At 51.5% G+C, this 26097-nt stretch overlaps 5 protein-coding genes across 5 annotated transcripts; 1 reads left to right on the top strand and 4 right to left on the bottom strand.

Annotated features, from left to right (window-relative positions):
• Nucleotides 1-15242: 15242 nt before the first annotated feature.
• LOC144806988 (uncharacterized) lies at nucleotides 15243-16349 on the bottom strand. The gene has a single exon (XM_078673044.1). The coding sequence runs from the start codon at nucleotides 16113-16115 to the stop codon at nucleotides 15489-15491; it is 627 nt and encodes a 208-aa protein (XP_078529170.1). The 5' UTR covers nucleotides 16116-16349; the 3' UTR covers nucleotides 15243-15488.
• A 115-nt stretch (nucleotides 16350-16464) lies between these two features.
• On the bottom strand, nucleotides 16465-17345 carry LOC144806993 (histone H2A type 2-C-like). The gene has a single exon (XM_078673050.1). It carries the CDS (start codon nucleotides 17302-17304, stop codon nucleotides 16906-16908), a length of 399 nt encoding a protein of 132 aa, XP_078529176.1. The 5' UTR covers nucleotides 17305-17345; the 3' UTR covers nucleotides 16465-16905.
• Nucleotides 17346-17518: 173 nt separating this feature from the next.
• Nucleotides 17519-18230, top strand: LOC144806994 (histone H2B 1.2-like). Its single transcript, XM_078673051.1, has 2 exons — nucleotides 17519-17779; nucleotides 17943-18230. The coding sequence occupies exons 1-2, from the start codon at nucleotides 17519-17521 to the stop codon at nucleotides 18177-18179; spliced, it is 498 nt and encodes a 165-aa protein (XP_078529177.1). The 3' UTR covers nucleotides 18180-18230.
• A 680-nt stretch (nucleotides 18231-18910) lies between these two features.
• On the bottom strand, nucleotides 18911-20043 carry LOC144806979 (histone H3). Its single transcript, XM_078673035.1, has one exon. The coding sequence runs from the start codon at nucleotides 19345-19347 to the stop codon at nucleotides 18937-18939; it is 411 nt and encodes a 136-aa protein (XP_078529161.1). The 5' UTR covers nucleotides 19348-20043; the 3' UTR covers nucleotides 18911-18936.
• A 208-nt stretch (nucleotides 20044-20251) lies between these two features.
• LOC144806999 (histone H1-like) lies at nucleotides 20252-20959 on the bottom strand. The gene has a single exon (XM_078673056.1). The coding sequence runs from the start codon at nucleotides 20912-20914 to the stop codon at nucleotides 20252-20254; it is 663 nt and encodes a 220-aa protein (XP_078529182.1). The 5' UTR covers nucleotides 20915-20959.
• Between the last annotated feature and the right edge of the window lie 5138 nt (nucleotides 20960-26097).

Below are 26097 nucleotides of genomic sequence, written 5' to 3'. Positions count from 1 at the left end.
GGTGTGACTTCTTCCCCTTGAAGCTTAACACCACCACATGTCACAGGTATCAGTAACATTGGTGCCTGGGGGCTGGAAGTAGGCCCAAGGCCTTGCAGGCCTTTCCTGATACTGTGAAAGGGGTGAAATAGACTTTATTGGGCATGTGAAGTGTTTTGCTTTAGCAACTCAAGCCCGGGCGATAACCTGAAATCTTACCCTGCGCTGAGCTCCATAACCCTGGGTAGAAGGTGTGACTTCTTCCCCTTGAAGCTTAACACCACCAAATGTCACAGGTATCAGTAACATTGGTGCCTGGGGGCTGGAAGTTGGCCCAAGGCCTTGCAGGCCTTTCCTGATACTGTGAAGGACTGAAATACAACGTATTGGGCATGTGAAGTGTTTTGCTTTAACACCTCCAGCCAGAGGGATGACCTGAAATCGTACCCTGCACTGAGCTCCATAACCCTGGGTAGAAGGTGTGACTTCTTCCCCTTGAAGCTTAACACCACCAAATGTCACAGGTATCAGTAACATTGGTGCCTGGAGGCTGGAAGTAGGCACAAGGCCTTGCAGGCCTTTCCTGATACTGGGAAAGGGTGAAAAACACTGTACTGGGCATGTGAGGTGTTTTGCTTAAACACCTCCAGCCAGGGGGATAACCAAAAAATCTTACCCTGCGCTGAGCTCCATAACCCTGGGTATAAAGTGTGACTTCATCCCCTTGAAGCTTAACACCACCAAATGTCACAGGTATCAGTAAAATTGGTGCCTGGAGGCTGGAAGTAGGCCCACGGCCTTGCAGGCCTTTCCTGATACAGTAAAGGGGTGAAATAGACTTTATTGGGCATGTGGAGTGTTTTGCTTTAACACCTCCAGCCAGGGGGATAACCTGAAATCTTAGCCTGCGCAGAGCTCCATAACCCTGGGTAGAAGGTGCGACTTCATCCCCTTGAAGCTTTACACCACCAAATGTCACAGGCATCAGTAACATTGGTGCCTGGGGGCTGGAAGTAGGCACAAGGCCTTGCAGGCCTTTCCTGATACTGTTAAGGGGTGAAATAGAGTTTAATGGGCATGTGAAGTGTTTTGCTTTAACACCTCCAGCCAGGGGGATAACCTGAATTCTTACCCTGCGCTGAGCTCCATAACCCTGGGTAGAAAGTGTGACTACATCCCCTTGAAGCTTAACACCACCAAATGTCACAGGTATCAGTAAAATCGGTGCCTGGAGGCTGGACGTAGGCCCAAGGCCTTGCAGGCCTTTCCTGACACTGTGAAGGGGTGAAATAGACTTTATTGGGCATGTGGAGTGTTTTGCTTTAACACCTCCAGCCAGGGGGATAACCTGAATTCTTACCCTGCACTGAGCTCCATAACACTGGGTAGAAGGTGTGACTTCTTCCCCTTGAAACTTAACACCACCACATGTCACAGGTATCAGTAACATTGGTGCCTGGAGGCTGGAAGTAGGCCCAAGGCCTTGCAGGCCTTTCCTGATACTGTGAATGGGTGAAATACACATTGATGTGTATGGTAACTGTTCTATTTTCACGCCTTAAGCCTGGGGTGAAGCCTGAAATCTTACCCTGCGCGGATCTCCATAACCCTGGGTAGAAGGTGCGACTTCATCCCCTTGAACCTTAACACCACCAAATGTCACAGGTAACAGTAACATTGGTGCCTGGAGGCTGGAAGTAGGCACAAGGCCTTGCAGGCCTTTCCTAATACTGTGAAGGGGTGAAATAGACTTTATTGGGCATGGGGAGTGTTTTGCTTTAACACCTCCAGCCAGGGGGATAACCTGAAATCTTACCCTGCACTGAGCTCCATAACCCTGGGTAGAAGGTGTGACTTCATACCCTTGAAGCTTAACACCACCAAATGTCACAGGTATCAGTAAAACTGGTGCCTGGAGGCTGGAAGTAGGCCCAAGGCCTTGCAGGCCTTTCCTGATACTGTGAAGGGGTGAAATAGACTTTATTGGGCATGTGAAGTGCTTTGCTTTAACAACTCCAGCCAGGGGGATAACCTCAAATCTTACCCTGCGCTGAGCTCCATAACCCTGGGTATAAAGTGTGACTTCATCCCCTTGAAGCTTAACACCACCAAATGTCACAGGAATCAGTAATATTGGTGCCTGGAGGCTGGAAGTAGGCACAAGGCCTTGCAGGCCTTTACTGATACTGGGAAAGGGTGAAATACACTGTACTGGGCATGTGAGGTGTTTTGCTTAAACACCTCCAGCCAGGGGGATAACCTAAAACCTTACCCTGCGCTGAGCTCCATAACCCTGGGTAGAAGGTGTGACTTCATCCCCTTGAAGCTGAACACCACCAAATGTCACAGGTATCAGTACATTGGTGCCTGGAGGCTGGAAGTAGGCCCAAGGCCTTGCAGGCCTTTCCTGATACAGTGAAGGGGTGAAATAGACTTTATTGGGCATGTGGAGTGTTTTGCTTTAACACCTCCAGCCAGGGGGATAACCTGAAATCTTACCCTGCACTGAGCTCCATAACCCTGGGTAGAAGGTGTGACTTCTTCCCCTTGAAGCTTAACACCACCAAATGTCACAGGTATCAGTAACATTGGTGCCTGGAGGCTGGAAGTAGGCACAAGGCCTTGCAGGCCTTTCCTGATACTGGGAAAGGGTTAAATACACTGTACTGGGCATGTGAGGTGTTTTGCTTAAACACTTCCAGCCAGGGGGATAACCTGAAATCTTACCCTGCGCGGAGCTCCATAACCCTGGGTAGAAGGTGCGACTTCATCCCCTTGAAGCTTAACACCACCAAAGGTCACAGGTATCAGTAACATTGGTGCCTGGAGGCTGGAAGTAGGCACAAGGCCTTGCAGGCCTTTACTGATCCTGGGAAAGGGTGAAATACACTGTACTGGGCATGTGAGGTGTTTTGCTTAAACACCTCCAGCCAGGGGGATAACCTAAAATCTTACCCTGCGCTGAGCTCCATAACCATGGGTAGAAGGTGCGACTTCATCCCCTTGAAGCTTAACACCACAAAATGTCACAGGTATCAATAACATTGGTGCCTGGGGGCTCGAAGTAGGCACAAGGCCTTGCAGGCCTTTCCTGATACTGTGAAGGGGTGAAATAGACTTTAATGGGCATGCGGAGTGTTTTGCTTTAACACCTCCAGCCAGGGGGATAACCTGAATTCTTACCCTGCACTGAGCTCCATAACACTTGGTAGAAGGTGTGACTTCATCCCCTTGAAGCTTAACACCACCAAATGTCACAGGTATCAGTAACATTGGTGCCTGGGGGCTGGAAGTTGGCCCAAGGCCTTGCAGGCATTTCCTGACACTGTGAAGGAGTGAAATACAATGTATTGGGCATGTGAAGTGTTTTTCTTTAACACCTCCAGCCAGAGGGATGACCTGAAATCGTACCCTGCACTGAGCTCCATAAACCTGGGTAGAAGGTGTGACTTCTTCCCCGTGAAGCTTAACACCACCAAATGTCACAGGTATCAGTAACATTGGTGCCTGGAGGCTGGAAGTAGGCACAAGGCCTTGCAGGCCTTCCCTGATACTGTGAAGGGTTGAAACAGACTTTATTGGGCACGTGAAGTGTTTTTCTTTAACACCTCCAGCCAGGGGGATAACCCAAATTCTTACCCTGCGCTGAGCTCCATAACCCTGGGTAGAAGATGTGACTTCTTCCCCTTGAAGCTTAACACCACCAAATGTCACATGTATCAGTAACATTGGTGCCTGGAGGCTGGAAGTAGGCACAAGGCCTTGCAGGCCTTCCCTGATACTTTGGAGGGGTAAAATAGACTTTATTGGGCATGTGAAGTGTTTTCCTTTAACACCTCCAGCCAGGGGGATGACCTAAATTCTTACCCTGCGCGGAGCTCCATAACCCTGGGTAGAAGGTGCAACTTCATCCCCTTGAAGCTTAACACCTCCAAATGTCACAGGTATCAGTATAATTGGTGCCAGGAGGCTGGAAGTAGGCCCAAGGCCTTGCAGGCCTTTCCTGATACTGTGGAGGGGTGAAATAGACTTTATTGGGCATGAGAAGTGTTTTGCTTTAACACCTCCAGTCAGGGGTGAAGCCTGGAATCTTACCCTGCGCTGAGTTCCATAACCCTGGGTAGAAGGTGCAACTTCATCCCCTTGAAGTCGAACACCTACAAATGTCACAAGTGTCAGTGAAATTGGTGCCTAGAGGCTGGAAGTAGGCACAAGGCCTTTCCTGATACTGTGAAGGGGTGAAATAGACTTTATTGGGCATGTGAAGTGTTTTGCTTTAACACCTCAAGCCAGGGTGATAACCTGAAATCTTACCCTGCGCTGAGCTCCATAACCCTGGGTAAAAGGTGTGACTTCTTCCCCCTGAAGCTTAACACCACCAAATGTCACAGGTATCAGTAACATTGGTGCCTGGAGGCTGGAAGTAGGCACAAGGCCTTTCCTGATACTGTGAAGGGGTGAAATAGACTTTATTGGGCATGTGAAGTGTTTTGCTTTAACACCTCAAGCCAGGGCGATAACCTGAATTCTTACCCTGCGCTGAGCTCCATAACCCTGGGTAGAAGGTGCAACTTCATCCCCTTGAAGCTTAACACCTCCAAATGTCACAGGTATCAGTATAATTGGTGCCAGGAGGCTGGAAGTAGGCCCAAGGCCTTGCAGGCCTTTCCTGATACTGTGGAGGGGTGAAATAGACTTTATTGGGCATGAGAAGTGTTTTGCTTTAACACCTCCAGTCAGGGGTGAAGCCTGGAATCTTACCCTGCGCTGAGTTCCATAACCCTGGGTAGAAGGTGCAACTTCATCCCCTTGAAGTTGAACACCTACAAATGTCACAAGTGTCAGTGAAATTGGTGCCTAGAGGCTGGAAGTAGGCACAAGGCCTTTCCTGATACTGTGAAGGGGTGAAATAGACTTTATTGGGCATGTGAAGTGTTTTGCTTTAACACCTCAAGCCAGGGTGATAACCTGAAATCTTACCCTGCGCTGAGCTCCATAACCCTGGGTAAAAGGTGTGACTTCTTCCCCCTGAAGCTTAACACCACCAAATGTCACAGGTATCAGTAACATTGGTGCCTGGAGGCTGGAAGTAGGCACAAGGCCTTTCCTGATACTGTGAAGGGGTGAAATAGACTTTATTGGGCATGTGAAGTGTTTTGCTTTAACACCTCAAGCCAGGGCGATAACCTGAATTCTTACCCTGCGCTGAGCTCCATAACCCTGGGTAGAAGATGTGACTTCTTCCCCTTGAAGCTTAACACCACCAAATGTCACAGGTATCAGTAACATTGGTGCCTGGAGGCTGGAAGTAGGCAGAAGGCCGTGCAGGCTTTTCCTGATACTGGGAAAGGGTGAAATAGACTTTATTGGGCATGTGGAGTGTTTTGCTTTAACACCTCCTGCCAGGGAGGATAACCTGAAATCTTACCCTGCGCTGAGCTCCATAACCCTGGGTAAGAGGTGTGACTTCATCCCCTTGAAGCTCAACACCACCACATGTCACAGGTATCAGTAACATTGGTGCCTGGGGGCTGGAAGTAGGCCCGAGGCCTTGCAGCTCTTTCCTGATCCTGTGAAGGGGTGAAATACAATTTATTGGGCATGTGAAGTGTTTTGCTTTAACACCTCCAGCCAGGGGGATAACCTGAATTCTTACCCTGAGCTGAGCTCCATAACCCTGGGTAGAAGGTGTGACTTCATCCCCTTGAAGTTTAACACCACCAAATGTCACAGGTATCAGTACATTGGTGCCTGGAGGCTGGAAGTAGGCCCAAGGCCTTATAGGCCTTTCCTGATACTGTGAAGGGGTGAAATAGACTTTAATGGGCATGTGAAGTGTTTTGCTTTAACACCTCCAGCCAGGGGGATAACCTGAATTCTTACCCTGCGCTGAGCTCCATAACCCTGGGTAGAAGGTGCGACTTCATCCCCTTGAAGCTTAACACCACCAAATGTCACAGGTATCAGTAACATTGGTGCCTGGAGGCTGGAAGTAGGCACAAGGCCTTGCAGGACTATCCTGATACTGGGAAAGCGTGAAATACACTGTACTGGGCATGTTAGGTGTTTTGCTTAAACACCTCCAGCCAGGGGGATAACCTAAAATCTTACCCTGTGCTGAGCTCCATAACCCTGGGTAGAAAGTGTGACTTCCTCCCCTTGAAGCTTAACACTACCAAATGTCACAGGTATCAGTAACATTGGTGCCTGGAGGCTGGAAGTAGGCCCAAGGCCTTGCAGGCCTTTCCTGATACTGTGAATGGGTGAAATACACATTGTTGTGTATGGTAACTGTTCTATTTTCACGCCTTAAGCCTGGGGTGAAGCCTGAAATCTTACCCTGCGCTGAGCTCCATAACCCTGGGTAGAAGGTATGACTTCATCCCCTTGAAGTTTAACACCACCAAATGTCACAGGTATCAGTACATTGGTGCCTGGAGGCTGAAAGTAGGCCCAAGGCCTTATATGACTTTCCTGATACTGTGAAGGGGTGAAATAGACTGTATTGGGCATGTGAAGTGTTTTGCTTTAACACCTCCAGCCAGGGGGATAACCTGAATTCTTACCCTGCGCTGAGCTCCATAACCCTGGGGTAGAAGGTGCGACTTCATCCCCTTGAAGCTTAACACCACCAAATGTCACAGGTATCAGTAACATTGGTGCCTGGAGGCTGGAAGTAGGCAGAAGGCCGTGCAGGCTTTTCCTGATACTGGGAAAGGGTGAAATAGACTTTATTGGGCATGTGGAGTGTTTTGCTTTAACACCTCCTGCCAGGGGGGATAACCTGAAATCTTACCCTGCGCTGAGCTCCATAACCCTGGGTAAGAGGTGTGACTTCATCCCCTTGAAGCTCAACAACACCACATGTCACAGGTATCAGTAACATTGGTGCCTGGGGGCTGGAAGTAGGCCCGAGGCCTTGCAGCTCTTTCCTGATCCTGTGAAGGGGTGAAATACAATTTATTGGGCATGTGAAGTGTTTTGCTTTAACACCTCCAGCCAGGGGGATAACCTGAATTCTTACCCTGCGCTGAGCTCCATAACCCTGGGTAGAAGATGTGACTTCTTCCCCTTGAAGCTTAACACCACCAAATGTCACAGGTATCAGTAACATTGGTGCCTGGAGGCTGGAAGTAGGCACAAGGCCTTTCCTGATACTGTGAAGGGGTGAAATAGACTTTATTGGGCATGTGAAGTGTTTTGCTTTAACACCTCAAGCCAGGGCGATAACCTGAATTCTTACCCTGCGCTGAGCTCCATAACCCTGGGTAGAAGATGTGACTTCTTCCCCTTGAAGCTTAACACCACCAAATGTCACAGGTATCAGTAACATTGGTGCCTGGAGGCTGGAAGTAGGCAGAAGGCCGTGCAGGCTTTTCCTGATACTGGGAAAGGGTGAAATAGACTTTATTGGGCATGTGGAGTGTTTTGCTTTAACACCTCCTGCCAGGGGGGATAACCTGAAATCTTACCCTGCGCTGAGCTCCATAACCCTGGGTAAGAGGTGTGACTTCATCCCCTTGAAGCTCAACACCACCACATGTCACAGGTATCAGTAACATTGGTGCCTGGGGGCTGGAAGTAGGCCCGAGGCCTTGCAGCTCTTTCCTGATCCTGTGAAGGGGTGAAATACAATTTATTGGGCATGTGAAGTGTTTTGCTTTAACACCTCCAGCCAGGGGGATAACCTGAATTCTTACCCTGAGCTGAGCTCCATAACCCTGGGTAGAAGGTGTGACTTCATCCCCTTGAAGTTTAACACCACCAAATGTCACAGGTATCAGTACATTGGTGCCTGGAGGCTGGAAGTAGGCCCAAGGCCTTATAGGCCTTTCCTGATACTGTGAAGGGGTGAAATAGACTTTAATGGGCATGTGAAGTGTTTTGCTTTAACACCTCCAGCCAGGGGGATAACCTGAATTCTTACCCTGCGCTGAGCTCCATAACCCTGGGTAGAAGGTGCGACTTCATCCCCTTGAAGCTTAACACCACCAAATGTCACAGGTATCAGTAACATTGGTGCCTGGAGGCTGGAAGTAGGCACAAGGCCTTGCAGGACTATCCTGATACTGGGAAAGCGTGAAATACACTGTACTGGGCATGTTAGGTGTTTTGCTTAAACACCTCCAGCCAGGGGGATAACCTAAAATCTTACCCTGTGCTGAGCTCCATAACCCTGGGTAGAAAGTGTGACTTCATCCCCTTGAAGCTTAACACTACCAAATGTCACAGGTATCAGTAACATTGGTGCCTGGAGGCTGGAAGTAGGCCCAAGGCCTTGCAGGCCTTTCCTGATACTGTGAATGGGTGAAATACACATTGTTGTGTATGGTAACTGTTCTATTTTCACGCCTTAAGCCTGGGGTGAAGCCTGAAATCTTACCCTGCGCTGAGCTCCATAACCCTGGGTAGAAGGTATGACTTCATCCCCTTGAAGTTTAACACCACCAAATGTCACAGGTATCAGTACATTGGTGCCTGGAGGCTGGAAGTAGGCCCAAGGCCTTATATGACTTTCCTGATACTGTGAAGGGGTGAAATAGACTTTATTGGGCATGTGAAGTGTTTTGCTTTAACACCTCCAGCCAGGGGGATAACCTGAATTCTTACCCTGCGCTGAGCTCCATAACCCTGGGGTAGAAGGTGCGACTTCATCCCCTTGAAGCTTAACACCACCACATGTCACAGGTATCAGTAACATTGGTGCCTGGAGGCTGGAAGTAGGCCCAAGGCCTTGCAGGCCTTTCCTGATACTGTGAAGGGGTGAAATAGACTTTATTGGGCATGTGGTGTGTTCGGCTTTAACACCTAAAGCCAGGGGGATAACCTGAAATCTTACCCTGCGCTGAGCTCCATAACCCTGGGTAGAAGGTGTGACTTCCTTCCCTTGAAGCTTAGCACTACCAAATGTCACAGGTATCAGTAACATTGGTGCCTGGAGGCTGGAAGTAGGCACAAGGCCTTGCAGGCCTTTCCTGATACTGGGAAAGGGTGAAATACACTGTACAGGGCATGTGAGGTGTTTTGCTTAAACACCTCCAGCCAGGGGGATTACCTAAAATCTTACCCTGCTCTGAGCTCCATAACCCTGGGTAGAAAGTGTGACTTCGTCCCCTTGAAGCTTAACACCACCAAATGTCACAGGTATCAGTAAAATTGGTGCCTGAAGGCTGGAAGTAGGCCCAAGGCCTTGCAGGCCTTTCCTGATACTGTGAAGGGGTGAAATAGACTTTATTGGGCATGTGGAGTGTTTGGCTTTAACACCTCAAGCCAGGGGGATAACCTGAAATCTTACCCTGCGCTGAGCTCCATAACCCTGGGTAGAAGGTGTGACTTAATCCCCTTGAAGCTTAACACCACCACATGTCACAGGTATCAGTAACATTGGTGCCTGGAGGCTGGAAGTAGGCACAAGGCCTTGCAGGCCTTTCCTGATACTGTGAAGGGGTGGAATACAATTTATTGGGCATGTGAAGTGTTTTGCTTTAACACCTCGAGCCAGGGGGAATAACCTGAAATCTTACCCTGCGCTGAGCTCCATAACCCTGGGTAGAAGGTGTGACTTCATCCCCTTGAAGCTTAACACCACCACATGTCACAGGTATCAGTAACATTGGTGCCTGGAGGCTGGAAGTAGGCCCAAGGCCTTGCAGGCCTTTCCTGATACTGTGAAGGGGTGAAATAGACTTTATTGGGCATGTGGTGTGTTCGGCTTTAACACCTAAAGCCAGGGGGATAACCTGAAATCTTACCCTGCGCTGAGCTCCATAACCCTGGGTAGAAGGTGTGACTTCATCCCCTTGAAGTTTAACACCACCAAATGTCACAGGTATCAGTACATTGGTGCCTGGAGGCTGGAAGTAGGCCCAAGGCCTTATAGGCCTTTCCTGATACTGTGAAGGGGTGAAATAGACTTTAATGGGCATGTGAAGTGTTTTGCTTTAACACCTCCAGCCAGGGGGATAACCTGAATTCTTACCCTGCGCTGAGCTCCATAACCCTGGGTAGAAGGTGCGACTTCATCCCCTTGAAGCTTAACACCACCAAATGTCACAGGTATCAGTAACATTGGTGCCTGGAGGCTGGAAGTAGGCACAAGGCCTTGCAGGACTATCCTGATACTGGGAAAGCGTGAAATACACTGTACTGGGCATGTTAGGTGTTTTGCTTAAACACCTCCAGCCAGGGGGATAACCTAAAATCTTACCCTGTGCTGAGCTCCATAACCCTGGGTAGAAAGTGTGACTTCATCCCCTTGAAGCTTAACACTACCAAATGTCACAGGTATCAGTAACATTGGTGCCTGGAGGCTGGAAGTAGGCCCAAGGCCTTGCAGGCCTTTCCTGATACTGTGAATGGGTGAAATACACATTGTTGTGTATGGTAACTGTTCTATTTTCACGCCTTAAGCCTGGGGTGAAGCCTGAAATCTTACCCTGCGCTGAGCTCCATAACCCTGGGTAGAAGGTATGACTTCATCCCCTTGAAGTTTAACACCACCAAATGTCACAGGTATCAGTACATTGGTGCCTGGAGGCTGGAAGTAGGCCCAAGGCCTTATAGGCCTTTCCTGATACTGTGAAGGGGTGAAATAGACTTTATTGGGCATGTGAAGTGTTTTGCTTTAACACCTCCAGCCAGGGGGATAACCTGAATTCTAACCCTGCGCTGAGCTCCATAACCCTGGGGTAGAAGGTGCGACTTCATCCCCTTGAAGCTTAACACCACCAAATGTCACAGGTATCAGTAACATTGGTGCCTGGGGGCTGGAGGTAGGCCCAAGGCCTTGCAGGCCTTTCCTGATACTGTGAAGGGGTGAAATACAATTTATTGGGCATGTGAAGTGTTTTGCTTTAACACCTCCAGCCAGGGGGATAACCTGAAATCTTACCCTGCGCTGAGCTCCATAACCCTGGGTAGAAGGTGCGACTTCATCCCCTTGAAGCTTAACACCACCAAATGTCACAGGTATCAGTAACATTGGTGCCTGGAGGCTGGAAGTAGGCAGAAGGCCGTGCAGGCTTTTCCTGATACTGGGAAAGGGTGAAATAGACTTTATTGGGCATGTGGAGTGTTTTGCTTTAACACCTCCAGCCAGGGGGGATAACCTGAAATCTTACCCTGCGCTGAGCTCCATAACCCTGGGTAAGAGGTGTGACTTCATCCCCTTGAAGCTCAACACCACCACATGTCACAGGTATCAGTAACATTGGTGCCTGGAGGCTGGAAGTAGGCCCAAGGCCTTGCAGGCCTTTCCTGATACTGTGAAGGGGTGAAATAGACTTTATTGGGCATGTGGTGTGTTCGGCTTTAACACCTAAAGCCAGGGGGATAACCTGAAATCTTACCCTGCGCTGAGCTCCATAACCCTGGGTAGAAGGTGTGACTTCCTTCCCTTGAAGCTTAGCACTACCAAATGTCACAGGTATCAGTAACATTGGTGGCTGGAGGCTGGAAGTAGGCACAAGGCCTTGCAGGCCTTTCCTGATACTGGGAAAGGGTGAAATACACTGTACAGGGCATGTGAGGTGTTTTGCTTAAACACCTCCAGCCAGGGGGATTACCTAAAATCTTACCCTGCTCTGAGCTCCATAACCCTGGGTAGAAAGTGTGACTTCGTCCCCTTGAAGCTTAACACCACCAAATGTCACAGGTATCAGTAAAATTGGTGCCTGGAGGCTGGAAGTAGGCCCAAGGCCTTGCAGGCCTTTCCTGATACTGTGAAGAGGTGAAATAGACTTTATTGGGCATGTGGAGTGTTTGGCTTTAACACCTCAAGCCAGGGGGATAACCTGAAATCTTACCCTGCGCTGAGCTCCATAACCCTGGGTAGAAGGTGTGACTTAATCCCCTTGAAGCTTAACACCACCACATGTCACAGGTATCAGTACATTGGTGCCTGGAGGCTGGAAGTAGGCACAAGGCCTTGCAGGCCTTTCCTGATACTGTGAAGGGGTGAAATAGACTTTATTGGGCATGTGGTGTGTTCGGCTTTAACACCTAAAGCCAGGGGGATAACCTGAAATCTTACCCTGCGCTGAGCTCCATAACCCTGGGTAGAAGGTGTGACTTAATCCCCTTGAAGCTTAACACCACCACATGTCACAGGTATCAGTAACATTGGTGCCTGGAGGCTGGAAGTAGGCACAAGGCCTTGCAGGCCTTTCCTGATACTGTGAAGGGGTGGAATACAATTTATTGGGCATGTGAAGTGTTTTGCTTTAACACCTCGAGCCAGGGGGAATAACCTGAAATCTTACCCTGCGCTGAGCTCCATAACCCTGGGTAGAAGGTGTGACTTCATCCCCTTGAAGCTTAACACCACCACATGTCACAGGTATCAGTAACATTGGTGCCTGGAGGCTGGAAGTAGGCACAAGGCCTTGCAGGACTATCCTGATACTGGGAAAGGGTGAAATACACTGTACTGGGCATGTGAGGTGTTTTGCTTAAACACCTCCAGCCAGGGGAATAACCAGAAATCTTACCCTGCGCGGAGCTCCATTACCCTGGGTAGAAGGAGTGACTCTGTCCCCTTGAAGCTGCAGGCTTCCTAATGTCACAAGTATCACTAAAACAGGTGCCTGGAGGCTGGAAATGTGCCTACGGTCCTGCAGGCCTAGGTCTGATACTGTAAAGGGGTTAGATACAGTGTTGGAATAAAGAATTATTATGTTTTCCCACCTCCAGCCAGGAGTGGAACCTGACATCTTACCCTGCGCGGAGCTCCATAGTCCAGGCTAGTAGGAGCAACTGTATCCCCTTTGAAGATTAACTCCGCCAAATGTTACAAGTATCACTAAAAGAGGTGTATGGAGGCTGCAAACGGGCCCACAGCCTTGAGCTGATACTGTAACAGGGGGGAATCTCACATTGCGCGGAGCACCATAGCTCTGCGTAGAAATAGCCACTCTGTGCCTGGAGGCTAGAAATGGGCTTGGGAGACTGATGTCTGATAATGTAAAGGGGGTTTTGAATGACGTTTTGTATTTCTCCACCTCCAGCCAAGGGGTAAATCCTGAAATATAACCCTAATCGGAGCTCCATAGCCCTCTGCAGAAAAAGTGACTTAGTCCCCTTGAACCGTAATAAAATTTGATAAATGTTAACAGTTTTAAACGGGTGCCTGGAGACTAAAAATGGAACAGAGACACTTTTTCAGATCCCATACTGTGAGGGACTTATTGTAATTATTTTGTGATAAATATATATATATACAATTATTATTTTTTTGGCCCTCCTTCAGCTTAGGGGTTAAACCAGGAATTTTACCCGGATTGGAGCTCCACAGCCCCGGGTAGAAAAAGTGACTTTGTCCCCTTGAACCTAAGGAGTTATTAAAAAAAAAAAAAAAAAATGTGTGTGTTTTTTTTTTTTTGCCGACCTCCAGCTAAGGGGGGAAACCGGAGATTTTACCCGAATCGGAGCTCCATAGCCCCGGGAAGAAAAAGTGACTTTGTCCCCTTGAACCTAAGGAGTTAGTAAAAAAAAAAAAGAAAGAAATGTGTGTGTTTTTTTTTTTTTTTTGCCGACCTCCAGCTAAGGGGGGAAACCGGAGATTTTACACGAATCGGAGCTCCATAGCCCCGGGAAGAAAAAGTGACTTTGTCCCCTTGAACCTAAGGAGTTCGTAAAATAAAAAAAAAATAAAAGAAATGTGTGTGTGTGTTTATTTAATTTTTTTTTGCCGACCTCCAGCTAAGGGGGGAAACCGGAGATTTTACCCGAATCGGAGCTCCATAGCCCCGGGAAGAAAAAGTGACTTTTTCCCCTTGAACCTAAGGAGTTCGTAAAATAAAAAAAAAATAAAAGAAATGTGTGTGTGTGTGTTTATTTAATTTTTTTTGCCGACCTCCAGCTAAGGGGGGAAACCGGACATTTTACCCGAATCGGAGCTCCATAGCCCCGGGAAGAAAAAGTGACTTTGTCCCCTTGAACCTAAGGAGTTAGTAAAAAAAAAAAAAAAAAAAAAATAAAGAAATGTGTGTGTTTTTTTTTTTTTTTTGCCGACCTCCAGCTAAGGGGGGAAACCGGAGATTTTACCCGAATCTGAGCTCCATAGCCCCGGGAAGAAAAAGTGACTTTGTCCCCTTGAACCTAAGGAGTTCGTAAAATAAAAAAAATATAAGAAATGTGTGTGTGTGTTTATTTTTTTTTTTTTTGCCGACCTCCAGCTAAGGGGGGAAACCGGACATTTTACCCGCATCGGAGCTCCATAGCCCCGGGAAGAAAAAGTGACTTTGTCCCCTTGAACCTAAGGTATTAGTTAAAAAAAAAAGAAATGCGTGTATGTTTTTTTTTTTTTAGTTTTTTTTGCCGACCTCCACCTACGGGGGGGAACCTGAAATTGTACCCGAATCTGAGCTCCCCAGCCCCGGGTAGAATTAGTGCCATCGTCCCCTTGAACCAAAATGCCCACACAAAAAATAAAAATACTGAAACGGGGGCTTAAAGGCCCACAGGGACCCCTAAACGGACATGGCGGTTCACCACAAAAATTAGGATCCCACACCCTCTTCCGTGGGCCTGCATGGGAACCCTATTTTATCGACTATTAAGCCCCCCACGTAGTGGGGGCTTACAGCTCCTGGGTGGAGAACAAAGTCGGAGTTAGCCCGGCCAATCCGCCGCCCGGCCATCTGGTCGCCGCAGCTCACTGGGCCATCTGGTCGACCCACAGAGGGGCGACCAGATGGCCCAGTGAGCTGCGGCGACCAGATGGCCGGGCGGCGGAACGGCCGCGCTATCTCCAACTTTGTTTCCAACTTTGTAAGCCCCCACTACGTGGGGGGCTTAATAGTCGGTGAACTGCGTGACTCGTGGGGCCCTGTGCCGGGCTAAACCCGCCTTAGGTCCCCATGCAAGGGCTCCATGATGGCGGGCACCTGGGCCGGTCTAAACACCCCCCTTAGAACTGCGTGACTCGTGGGGCCCTGTGCCGGGCTAAACCCGCCTTAGGTCCCCATGCAAGGGCTCCATGATGGCGGGCACCTGCTCCGGGCTAAACCCACCGTAGGTCCCCAGGCAAGGGCTCCATGATGGCGGGCACCTGCTCCGGGCTAAACCCACCGTAGGTCCCCAGGCAAGGGCTCCATGATGGCGGGCCCCTGGTCCGGGCTAAACCCACCGTAGGTCCCCAGACAAGGGCTCCATGATGGCGGGCAGCCGAGCCGGGCCGGGCTAAACCCACCGTAGGTCCCCAGACAAGGGCTCCACGGTGGCGGGCCCATGGGCCGGGCTGAACCCACCTTTGGTCCCTAGTTTAGAGCTCCATGGTGGCGGGCCCGTGGGACGGGGTAAACCCGCCTTCCCGGCCGTGCCTTCCAGAGCAGAGTGGCTGCGGAGCAACTCCCCGGGTTCCCCCCTCCTCCCCTCCCGAGCGAGTGTGGGCCTAGATAGCAGCCCTGCGCTGCGGCGATAATAGTTCATAGACACAGCTCTCACACGACATGGTGGTCGGCTCTTAAAAGAGCCTTTGGGTTGTTTTTTTTTTCCTTTTTTTCCGTGGTTTAACCGCCGAATCCGTAGAGAGTGCGGCCCTGGCGCTTCAGGGCATAGACCACATCCATGGCGGTGACGGTCTTCCTCTTGGCGTGCTCGGTGTAGGTGACGGCGTCCCGGATCACGTTCTCCAGGAAAACCTTGAGCACCCCGCGGGTCTCCTCGTAGATGAGACCGGAGATGCGCTTGACTCCGCCACGGCGCGCCAGGCGGCGAATGGCCGGCTTGGTGATGCCCTGGATGTTGTCCCGGAGCACCTTGCGGTGTCTCTTGGCGCCGCCTTTGCCGAGCCCCTTCCCTCCTTTGCCGCGTCCAGACATGTTCTCTTCTCGGTGCTGGGAGCAGAAATGAAGAGGAAAACCAGCACCGGCTGCTTTATATGGAGGCTCAGCGGACCTGCGCGGGAGCTCCAAGCGCCCACGTGACGCCCTGTGAGGCGGGAGAGCTCGGACCCGGCCCGCCTTCTGCAGGAAGCGGGGGCTGGAGCGGCCGTTGCCTTCTGAAAAAGAGCGGGCTCCCAGCCCGCCTTTGTCATGGGCTGGCTCAGCAGCTGCCGCTGCCGGTGCACAGATCACAGTCAAACACACGCAAGCACCTCCCTTCCCGGCCTCCCCTTGTGACCGCGGGCCACCCATCCCCTGCGTTCGGAGCCCCCTGTCCAATATAAGCAGAAGGCTCTGTATGTTTTAATGGAGCCACACACGTTAGCGGCCTCACCGGCACCACCCCGCTGCGTTTGGCCGCCTGCAACCTCGTAGCACTGCCCACATCCCGCGCCCGGCTGGGGCAAGCCTGCAAAATGTGTCCCCCAAAAATGAAAAGAAAAAAATATATATGTATATATTGTTTGAAAAAGAGCGCGCTCCCAGCCCGCCTCTCTGTCAGGGGCTCCCGATGGGGGGCTCAGCAGCTGCCGCCGGTGCACTGATCAGTCAAACACGCACACTCCTACCTTCCAGGCCCCCCCCCCCCCCACTTGTCACCGCGGCCTGCCTAACCCTCGCGTTCGGTGCCCGCTCGGCTTGGCTCAGCAGCTGCCGCCGGTGCACTGATCAGTCAAACACACACACTCCTCCCTTCCAGGCCCCCACTTGTCACCGCGGCCCGCCTAACCCTCGCGTTCGGTGCCCGCTCGGCTGGGGCACGTCTGCAAATCGAGTCCCTGAAAATTAAAAATTATATATGTATAACAAAAACATCGATATGGTCTGCCTCATGCTAGGCTTTGGGACGGGACAACATTAAAGTGTACGGCCAGAGCTTGGGCATGCCCTCCACTACAAAGCTACGGTGGCGGGCGCTGCCGCATCTATGAAGCCGCCAGAGTAACACCTCGGCACGGATACGCTCTTTGATGGAGTCTGTGGATGGCCCTGAAAAGAGCCTTTGTGTTTAGGGTGCGTTTCCACGGTGGTCTGCGGGCCTTTACTTGCTTGCTTTGCCCTGTGCCTTGTGGCTCTCGGTTTTCTTGGGCAGCAGCACGGCCTGGATGTTGGGCAGGACTCCTCCCTGGGCGATGGTGACTCGGCCCAGCAGCTTGTTCAGCTCCTCGTCGTTGCGGATGGCCAGCTGGAGGTGTCTGGGGATGATGCGGGTCTTCTTGTTGTCCCGGGCGGCGTTGCCAGCCAGCTCCAGAATCTCAGCGGTCAGGTACTCCAGCACTGCAGCCAGATAGACGGGGGCACCGGCGCCCACCCTCTCGGCGTAGCTTCCCTTCCTGAGCAGCCTGTGCACACGGCCCACGGGGAACTGGAGCCCGGCTCTGGAAGAGCGTGTCTTGGCCTTGGCGCGGGCCTTTCCTCCTTGCTTTCCGCGTCCAGACATGGCGATCGATCTAGGGTCTCAGTCACACAACAGAGAGAATGGTACTGCTCCTTCTGCTGGACTCCGGTAATATAAAGACTTCGGGAGCGTCTGATTGGTTGACAGCTAGGCGCCGATAGTACTTTTCAATGGAGGGAGGCGGGCTTCTGTTTAACCAATCAGTGTCCCAGAACCGCATTACAATAGGAAGTGGGGGCCCTGCCTATGCCTGCCAATGAGAAAGGAGAAACGGGAAGAAGCTGCTTTGCACGCCCAGCCTATAAATACAAGTGCCGGACGCCCAGGCATCATTTCTCTCGGCTCCACAGCAAGCAGCGAAAGAGCGTCGACCATGCCTGAACCAGCCAAGTCCGCGCCGGCACCCAAGAAGGGCTCCAAGAAAGCGCTCTCCAAGCCGCCCAAGAAGGACGGGAAGAAGCGCAAGAGGAGCAGGAAGGAAAGCTATGCCATCTACATTTACAAAGTGATGAAGCAGGTGCACCCGGATACCGGCATTTCCTCCAAGGCCATGGGCATCATGAACTCCTTCGTGAACGACATCTTCGAGCGCAAGAGCGCCGCCCAAGAAGGACGGGAAGAAGCGCAAGAGGAGCAGGAAGGAAAGCTATGCCATCTACATTTACAAAGTGATGAAGCAGGTGCACCCGGATACCGGCATTTCCTCCAAGGCCATGGGCATCATGAACTCCTTCGTGAACGACATCTTCGAGCGCATCGCTGCAGAGGCTTCCAAACTGGCTCACTACAACTCGCGGCGCACCATCACCTCCCGGGAGATCCAGACCGCAGTCCGCCTTCTGCTCCCCGGAGAGCTGGCCAAGCACGCCGTGTCGGAGGGCACCAAGGCCGTCACCAAGTACACCAGCGCCAAGTAAGGCTTCCAGGCGCACCCCAACGAACACAACGGCTCTTTTAAGGGCCAACCACTTCCTCCCCTAAGAGCTAACGTGCTTCTATTATGACCGGAGAAATATGTGTTTTGGAATATGTGTTTTATAAGGGTAATGTTAAGTGCAGAAAGGCCCGCTCTCACGGGGCTTGCTGCAGACCGAGGGCCGACAGCAGGCAACCCGTTCCGCCTCTTTAAATTAACATGTCTATATGAATGGGACCAAGTGTCACATGAGCACTGTAACGATGAGGTTCAATAAACCCCCTGGGGAATTCACACATCTGCCCCCCCCCCCGGGCTTATGGTTTTCCATGTTGGGGGCGAACAGTGTCTGTGTGAGCGGGTTTAACGTTGTGTTTGTACTTTTAAGACCCTGGGGAACGGCGTTAGTTCACCCCGGGGCAAACGTTCCCGAAATCAGACACACGAACCCGATGTACCGGGGACACAGATGCCCCTTAAGCGGTGGCTTGTGACCAGCGGATCCCTGCACAACCCCCTATAAAAAGGCTTTTTATTATTAGATGGACACATTGAACAGGCGTTTATGCACTGTGAACACAGAGTGCTCTGGTTTCCCCAGAGCCGGTATAAGTTGCCCAGTGACCGTGGTACTCACAGCACACCCTCCCTAACCTGTAAAACACATGCCATGACAGATAAGAGAAGCTCGTAGGTGACAGGGTGGTGGCCCTTAAAAGAGCCGTTGTGGTGGTGGTTGTTCGGGTCGGTCCGTCTCCTTAGGCCCTCTCGCCTCGGATGCGACGGGCCAGCTGGATGTCCTTGGGCATGATGGTCACCCTCTTGGCGTGGATGGCGCACAGGTTGGTGTCCTCGAAGAGCCCGACCAGGTAGGCCTCGCTGGCCTCCTGCAGGGCCATGACGGCGGAGCTCTGGAAGCGCAGGTCGGTCTTGAAGTCCTGGGCGATCTCCCTCACCAAGCGCTGGAAGGGCAGCTTGCGGATGAGGAGCTCGGTGGACTTCTGGTAGCGGCGGATCTCGCGGAGAGCCACGGTGCCTGGCCGGTAGCGGTGAGGCTTCTTGACTCCTCCGGTGGCAGGCGCGCTCTTGCGGGCTGCCTTGGTGGCCAGCTGCTTGCGGGGCGCTTTGCCGCCGGTGGACTTGCGGGCTGTCTGCTTGGTGCGGGCCATGGCGGGAGCGGTCTCTCTCAGCGAAGGCAGAGAAGAATGGCGTCTACCAGGGAAAGAGCCCTATTTATGCCCTCACAGACGGAGGGCTGCTCTGGTTGGCTGAGGAGACCGCCCCACGTTCGAAAATAGCCCGCGGTGTGCAACGATTGGATACTGAACTGGAGGCTGCAGCCTAGCTGTCCAATGAGCTGTGGATAAAAGAGACCCCCCCCTTGGATGATGGCGCCGGAGCCCGCGCCTCGGTCAGCCTTTGTCTCCGTCCATCCACTTGTAGTCACGAGGACGACTCGACCCCGGTCAACCGGGAGAGGAGCCCGAGATGTCATAAGCACACTGCCCTTGGTCACTCTGGAACACGCCCCCGTTACCTGCGCTCGATTGAAAGTTCACAATCGTCTGCTTTATGCAGGCGCTATATCGAGTCTGCCCGGATACAGTGAAAGCACCAACACAAACACGTTTATAATAAACTGAGGTCTTATAACTCCCAGACCCGCTTTTTACCCTCACCCTGGAGCACGCAGTTACCTGCGCTCCAATTAAAGTTCACAATCATCTGCTTTATGCAGACACTATTTAGAGTCTGCCCGGGTACAGTGAAAGCACAGAGACACACACGTTATTGCACATGTATTATAAACGGAGGTCTTATAACTCCCGGACCCCCTTATTTTCTATGTAATAACGATTTCAATCCACGCAGCACCGAAAGAGCCGTTTATATGGCCAAGATCACACGCGGCACTCGCGTGTGGAAAAGTGTGCTATGGATGTATGGTGCGGTTTATTTTTGAGAAGTGGGGCCATTGGGTGGGTGCAAAGGTGGGGAGGAACACGCTCTCTTCTAGACAGGGTGGTGGCCCTTAAAAGAGCCGTTGTGTTTGCAGTGTCTCGGTGCCAGCCCTTACTTCTTCTTGGGCGCTGCCTTTTTGGGCTTCGCTGCTTTGGGCTTCGCTGCTTTGGGCTTGGCTGCCTTGGGTTTGACTACCTTGGCAGGGCTTTTCTTGGCTACTTTGGGCTTCGCCGCCTTGGCTTTCGCTGGGCTCTTGGCAGCCTTCTTGGCAGGGGCAGCCTTGGGCTTCTTGGGGCTCTTGGCTGCTGCTGGCTTCTTGACCTTCTTCGGGCTCTTCTTGACCCCCGCGGGAGCCTTTTTGGGCTTCTTGGCGGCAGGGGCAGCTTTCTTGGCCGCTGGCTTCTTGGTCTTGGCAGCTGTCTTCTTGGCTGCCTTCTTGCCCTCCAGCTGCTTCTTGTTCACTTTGAAGGACCCGGAGGCCCCGGTGCCCTTCAGCTGGGCTAGGGCGCCTTTACTGACCAGGCTCTTCAGGGAGACCTTAACGCGGCCCTTGTTCTTGTCCGCATCGTAGCCGGCGGCGGTCAGCGCCTTCTTCAGAGCCACCAGGGAGACTCCCTTCCTCTCGGCCGAGGCGGTCACACACTTCAAAATCAGGTCGGACACGCTGGGACCGGAAGGCTTCTTGGCCTTGGAGGCCCCCGCTGCTTTCTTCTGCTTCTTCTTGGGGGCGACCTCAGCGGGAGGAGCCGCGGCGGCTGGAGCGGTTTCTGCCATTGCAATACGAGTCTCGGCGCTGTCACAGAACAGAAATGTACCTCCCAACCCGAGCCCCGTGCATATATAGGGAGGAGCCAGCCCCTGATTGGTTCCGAGGAGTGAGGGCTGTGTGCGAGGCGCACTCGGCTCTCTGCTCCGAGCTGACTTTTGTGTTTCCTACTATCGGATTATCTAAGTTTTTAAACACAATCCGTTAAACACACGCTCCCATACACACATGAAAAGAAGCCCAACTTCAACCCCTTCCCGTGCCCTCCCCCGTTTCAGCCGACCCCGTCCTCAGAGGCTTGTAATCCGCCGTGAATCTCTGCCCTCCCCCGATGGCTGACGCCCCCGTGCCTTGAATCCCGGGCCCCGGGCCCCTTTCCCCCGGTCCACCCTCGCGCTCTGAGGCCGGGAGCGGCGGCCCGCGGGCGGGAGGGGCCTCCTGCAGGGAGCGGGCCCTGTGGCGTCACAATGGGGCTCAGGGGGACGCGGGGAGCGCGTTCTGGAACGGGCCGAAGTAACACAGGGCTCCGCCGGCCGAGCGGGGGAGCGAAGACAACAACAGGGGGCCCCGGCCCGGGGGTCAGGGGGGCCCTCGCCGCGCGCCTGCACCCTCGGCTGTGGCACCCACGACTCGGGGGCAGCCGGGGGATTTTTACAAGCAGCGGGGCACGGGCCGGGCTCAAGACTCACGGGCATCACAAGGCGGCTGCGCGCTGGTAGCTTCACATGCAGCCAGAGGGCATTCACTGCCAAGCGCCGAGCTGGAGGAGACGGGGGCACACTAAACATAATAAACACACAGTGACACAATAGAGGCAGGCGGCCGAGTTAGACCTACATTGGCACCCAGCGTGAGAGCAGAGGGTGTGAATGCACCTGAAATGGTGACCCCAGTACCTGCATGGAGGCACTCTGCTGAGCTGATGTTCACAGCTGGAGTTAGGTTTACATCTCAGGTGACATCTTTGGACGGGAACCGACCTTAACAACGCGGTCAAAACACCGCAGTACATTTCGATCGCTGCATTTACAACGCAAGTCTTTTCCACGACTTGCACGGGAGGGCGCACTAGACTATGGAATAGTGCGATTTACTATTCCAACACCTTCCCTACCTTACTTAGGCTGGAGTTCGAATAGTAAATCATACTATTCCTAAGTCTAGAGCGCCCTCCCGTGCAAGTCGTGGAAAGCGCCTAAAACAGCAATGTAATGTACCGCAATCTAATTGTTACATCATACATCCCACAGTACAGAGTGAGGCCTGTGACTATCAATGTTGTATTGAGCCCGATTGCTGGGGTGGGGACCACTCCTGAATCAAATGGCATGTCAAGAGTGCGACCTGCGCCGACAAATCAGATTCTGCGCCTGGCAGCCTGATTGAGGTCTACTGCTAATTACAGGTTTTCGCCTTATATGTAGGTAGAGGGAAACAAAAATAAAACACTTCTCATAGTCCAAGACGTACATGAACACCATTCACAGTTTCAGATCTTAGCCTTCAGGTACCCTGGCCCATCCCTAGCTTCCAGGAACCTGTTTTAGTAATATATCTGATACTATGAGGTTTCCAGAATAAAGGGGACAAAGTCAGCCCTTCTTCCCAGAGATATAGAGCTCCGCACAGGAAAATATTTCACGTCTTTCCCTGGGGTGGCGGTGTAAGAATAAAATACTTCACACGGCCCAAAACAGCACAAAATAACCCAGTCACCATATCAGAATAGAGCCTTCAGGGCTCTGGGGCATTTCTAGCCACCAGGGACCTGCTTTAGTGATATTTGTGACATTATGAGGTTTTCAGATTCAAGGGCACTAAGTCACTCTTTCTACCCAGGGATTTGGAGCTCCAGGCAGGGTAAGATTCAAGATCTCCCTCACGAGTGGAGGTGAAGAAATGAAAACACTTCACCTAGCCTAAAAGGTACATACACCCATTTGAAAGATCAGGCCTTGGCCTGCAGAGACATGGGCACATTTCTATCCACCAAACACATGTTTTAGTGATAAATGTGAAATTATGATGTGCTCAGCTGCAAGGGGACAATGGCACTCCGTCTACCCAGAACTACGGAGCTCTGCATAGGGTAAGATTTCAGCCTTGCCGCCTTGGATTTGAGGGAAGTGTTTTACTTCTCCGCCTCCTTCCAAGGGGAAAACCTGCGATCTCCCCCTGTGCATACTTCCATAGCCCTGGGTAGAAGGAGCAACTGTATCCCTTTGAAGATTAACACCTCCAAATGTTACATGTATCCCAAAAAATGGTGCCTGGAGGTTGGAAATAGGCCAAAGGCATTACAGGCCTTTCCCGACACTGCGAAGGGGAGAAATAGACCTTATTGGGCATGTGAAATGTTTTGCTTTAACACCTCCAGCCAGGGGGATACCCTGAATTCTTACCCTGCACTGAGCTCCATAACCCTGGGTTGAAGATGTGACTCCTTCCCCTTGAAGCTTAACACCACCAAATGTCACAGGTATCAGTAACATTGGTGCCTGGAGGCTGGAAGCAGGCCCAAGGCCTTGCAGGCCTTTCCTGATACCGTGAAGGTGTGAAATAGACATTCTTGGGCATGTGGAGTGTTTGGCTTTAACACCTCAAGCCAGGGAGATAACCTGAAATCTTACCCTGCGCTGAGCTCCATAACCCTGGGTAGAAGGTGGGACTTCTTCCCCTTGAAGCTTAACACCACCAAATGTCACAGGTATCAGTAACATTGGTGCCTGGAGGCTGGAAGTAGGCACAAGGCCTTGCAGGCCTTTCCTGATACTGGGAAAGGGTGAAATACACTGTACTGGGCATGTGAGGTGTTTTGCTTAAACACCTCCAGCCAGGGGGATAACCAAAAATCTTACCCTGCGCTGAGCTCCATAACCCTGGGTATAAAGTGTGACTTCATCCCCTTGAAGCTTAACACCACCAAATGTCACAGGTATCAGTAAAATTGGTGCCTGGAGGCTGGAAGTAGGCCCAAGGCCTTGCAGGCCTTCCCTGATACTGTGAATGGGTGAAATACACATTGCTGTGTATGGTAATTGTTCTATTTTCACGCCTCCAGCCTGGGGTGAAGCCTGAAATCTTACCCTGCGAGGAGCTCCATAACCCTGGGTAGAAGGTGTGACTTCATCCCCTTGAAGCTTAACACCACCAAATGTCACAGGTATCAGTACATTGGTGCCTGGGGGCTGGAAGTAGGCCCAAGGCCTTGCAGGCCTTTCCTGATACTGTGAAGGGGTGAAATAGACTTTATTGGGCATGTGAAGTGTTTTGCTTTAACACCTCAAGCCAGGGGGATAACCTGAAATCTTACCCTGCGCTGAGCTCCATAACCCAGGGTAAAAGGTGTGACTTCTTCCCCTTGAAGCTTAACACCACCAAATGTCACAGGCATCAGTAACATTGGTGCCTGGAGGCTGGAAGTAGGCACAAGGCCTTGCAGGCCTTTCCTGATACTGTGAAGGGGTGAAATAGACTTTATTGGGCATGTGAAGTGTTTTGCTTTAACACCTCCAGCCAGGGGGATAACCTGAATTCTTACCCTGCACTGAGCTCCATAACCCTGGGTAGATGGTGTGACTTCTTCCCCTTGAAGCTTAACACCGCCAAATGTCACAGGTATCAGTAACATTGGTGCCTGGAGGCTGGAAGTAGGCACAAGGCCTTGCAGGCCTTTCCTGATACTGGGAAAGGGTGAAATACACTGTACTGGGCATGTGAAGTGTTTTGCTTTAACACCTCCAGCCAGGGGGATACCCTGAATTCTTACCCTGCACTGAGCTCCATAACCCTGGGTAAAAGGTGTGACTTCATCCCCTTGAAGCTTAACACCACCAAATGTCACAGGCATCAGTAACATTGGTGCCTGGAGGCTGGAAGTAGGCCCAAGGCCTTGCAGGCCTTTCCTGATACTGTGAAGGGGTGAAATACAATTTATTGGGCATGTGAAGTGTTTTGCTTTAATACCTCCAGCCAGGGGGATAACCTGAATTCTTACCCTGCGCTGAGCTCCATAACCCTGGGTAGAAAGTGTGACTTCATCCCCTTGAAGCTTAACACCACCACATGTCACAGGTATCAGTAACATTGGTGCCTGGATGCTGGAAGTAGGCCCAAGGCCTAGCAGGCCTTTCCTGATACTGTGAATGGGTGAAATACACATTGTTGTGTATGGTAATTGTTCTATGTTCACGCCTTAAGCCTGGGGTGAAGCCTGAAATCTTACCCTGCGCGGAGCTCCATAACCCTGGGTAGAAGGTGCGACTTCATCCCCTTGAAGCTTAACACCACCAAATGTCACAGGTATCAGTAACATTGGTGCCTGGAGGCTGGAAGTAGGCACAAGGCCTTGCAGGCCTTTACTGATACTGGGAAAGGGTGAAATACACTGTACTGGGCATGTGAGGTGTTTTGCTTAAACACCTCCAGCCAGGGGGATAACCTAAAATCATACCCTGCGCTGAGCTCCATAACCCTGGGTAGAAGGTGTGACATCTTCCCCTTGAAGCTTAACACCACCAAATGTCACAGGTGTCAGTAACATTGGTGCCTGGGGGCTGCAAGTAGGCCCAAGGCCTTGCAGGCCTTTCCTGATACTGTGAAGGGGTGAAATACAATTTATTGGGCATGTGAAGTGTTTTGCTTTAACACCTCGAGCCAGGGGGAATAACCTGAATTCTTACCCTGCGCTGAGCTCCATAACCCTGGGTAGAAGGTGTGACTTCTTCCCCATGAAGCTTAACACCACCAAATGTCACAGGTGTCAGTAACATTGGTGCCTGGGGGCTGGAAGTAGGCACGAGGCCTTGCAGGCCTTTCCTGATACTGTGAAGGGGTGAAATACAATTTATTGGGCATGTGAAGTGTTTTGCTTTAACACCTCGAGCCAGGGGGAATAACCTGAAATCTTACCCTGCGCTGAGCTCCATAACCCTGGGTAGAAGGTGTGACTTCTTCCCCATGAAGCTTAACACCACCAAATGTCACAGGTGTCAGTAACATTGGTGCCTGGAGAATGGATGTAGGCCCAAGGCCTTACAGGCCTTTCCTGATACTGTGAAGGGTTGAAATAGACTTTATTGGGCATGAGAAGTGTTTTGCTTCAACACATCCAGCTAGGGGTGAAAAGCTGAAATCTTACCCTGCGCTGAGCTCCATAACCCTGGGTAGAAGGTGTGACTTCATCCCCTTG

Source organism: Lissotriton helveticus, unplaced genomic scaffold, assembly GCF_964261635.1.
Source record: "Lissotriton helveticus unplaced genomic scaffold, aLisHel1.1 SCAFFOLD_763, whole genome shotgun sequence".
NCBI classification, from domain to species: domain Eukaryota; kingdom Metazoa; phylum Chordata; class Amphibia; order Caudata; family Salamandridae; genus Lissotriton; species Lissotriton helveticus.
Note: the sequence above shows the minus strand (reverse complement) of the source record. Positions and strands in the feature narration are given on the sequence as shown.

Excerpts from the sequence above, each read along its gene's own strand:
- LOC144806988 (XM_078673044.1), bottom strand. The coding sequence starts at position 16,115 with ATGGGTGGCCCGCGGTCACAAGGGGAGGCCGGGAAGGGAGGTGCTTGC.
- LOC144806993 (XM_078673050.1), bottom strand. The coding sequence starts at position 17,304 with ATGTCTGGACGCGGAAAGCAAGGAGGAAAGGCCCGCGCCAAGGCCAAG.
- LOC144806994 (XM_078673051.1), top strand. The coding sequence starts at position 17,519 with ATGAGAAAGGAGAAACGGGAAGAAGCTGCTTTGCACGCCCAGCCTATA. Across the intron at positions 17,780-17,942 it reads TTTACAAAGTGATGAAGCAG|GTGCACCCGGATACCGGCAT; the intron begins GTGCACCCGGAT and ends GTGATGAAGCAG.
- LOC144806979 (XM_078673035.1), bottom strand. The coding sequence starts at position 19,347 with ATGGCCCGCACCAAGCAGACAGCCCGCAAGTCCACCGGCGGCAAAGCG.
- LOC144806999 (XM_078673056.1), bottom strand. The coding sequence starts at position 20,914 with ATGGCAGAAACCGCTCCAGCCGCCGCGGCTCCTCCCGCTGAGGTCGCC.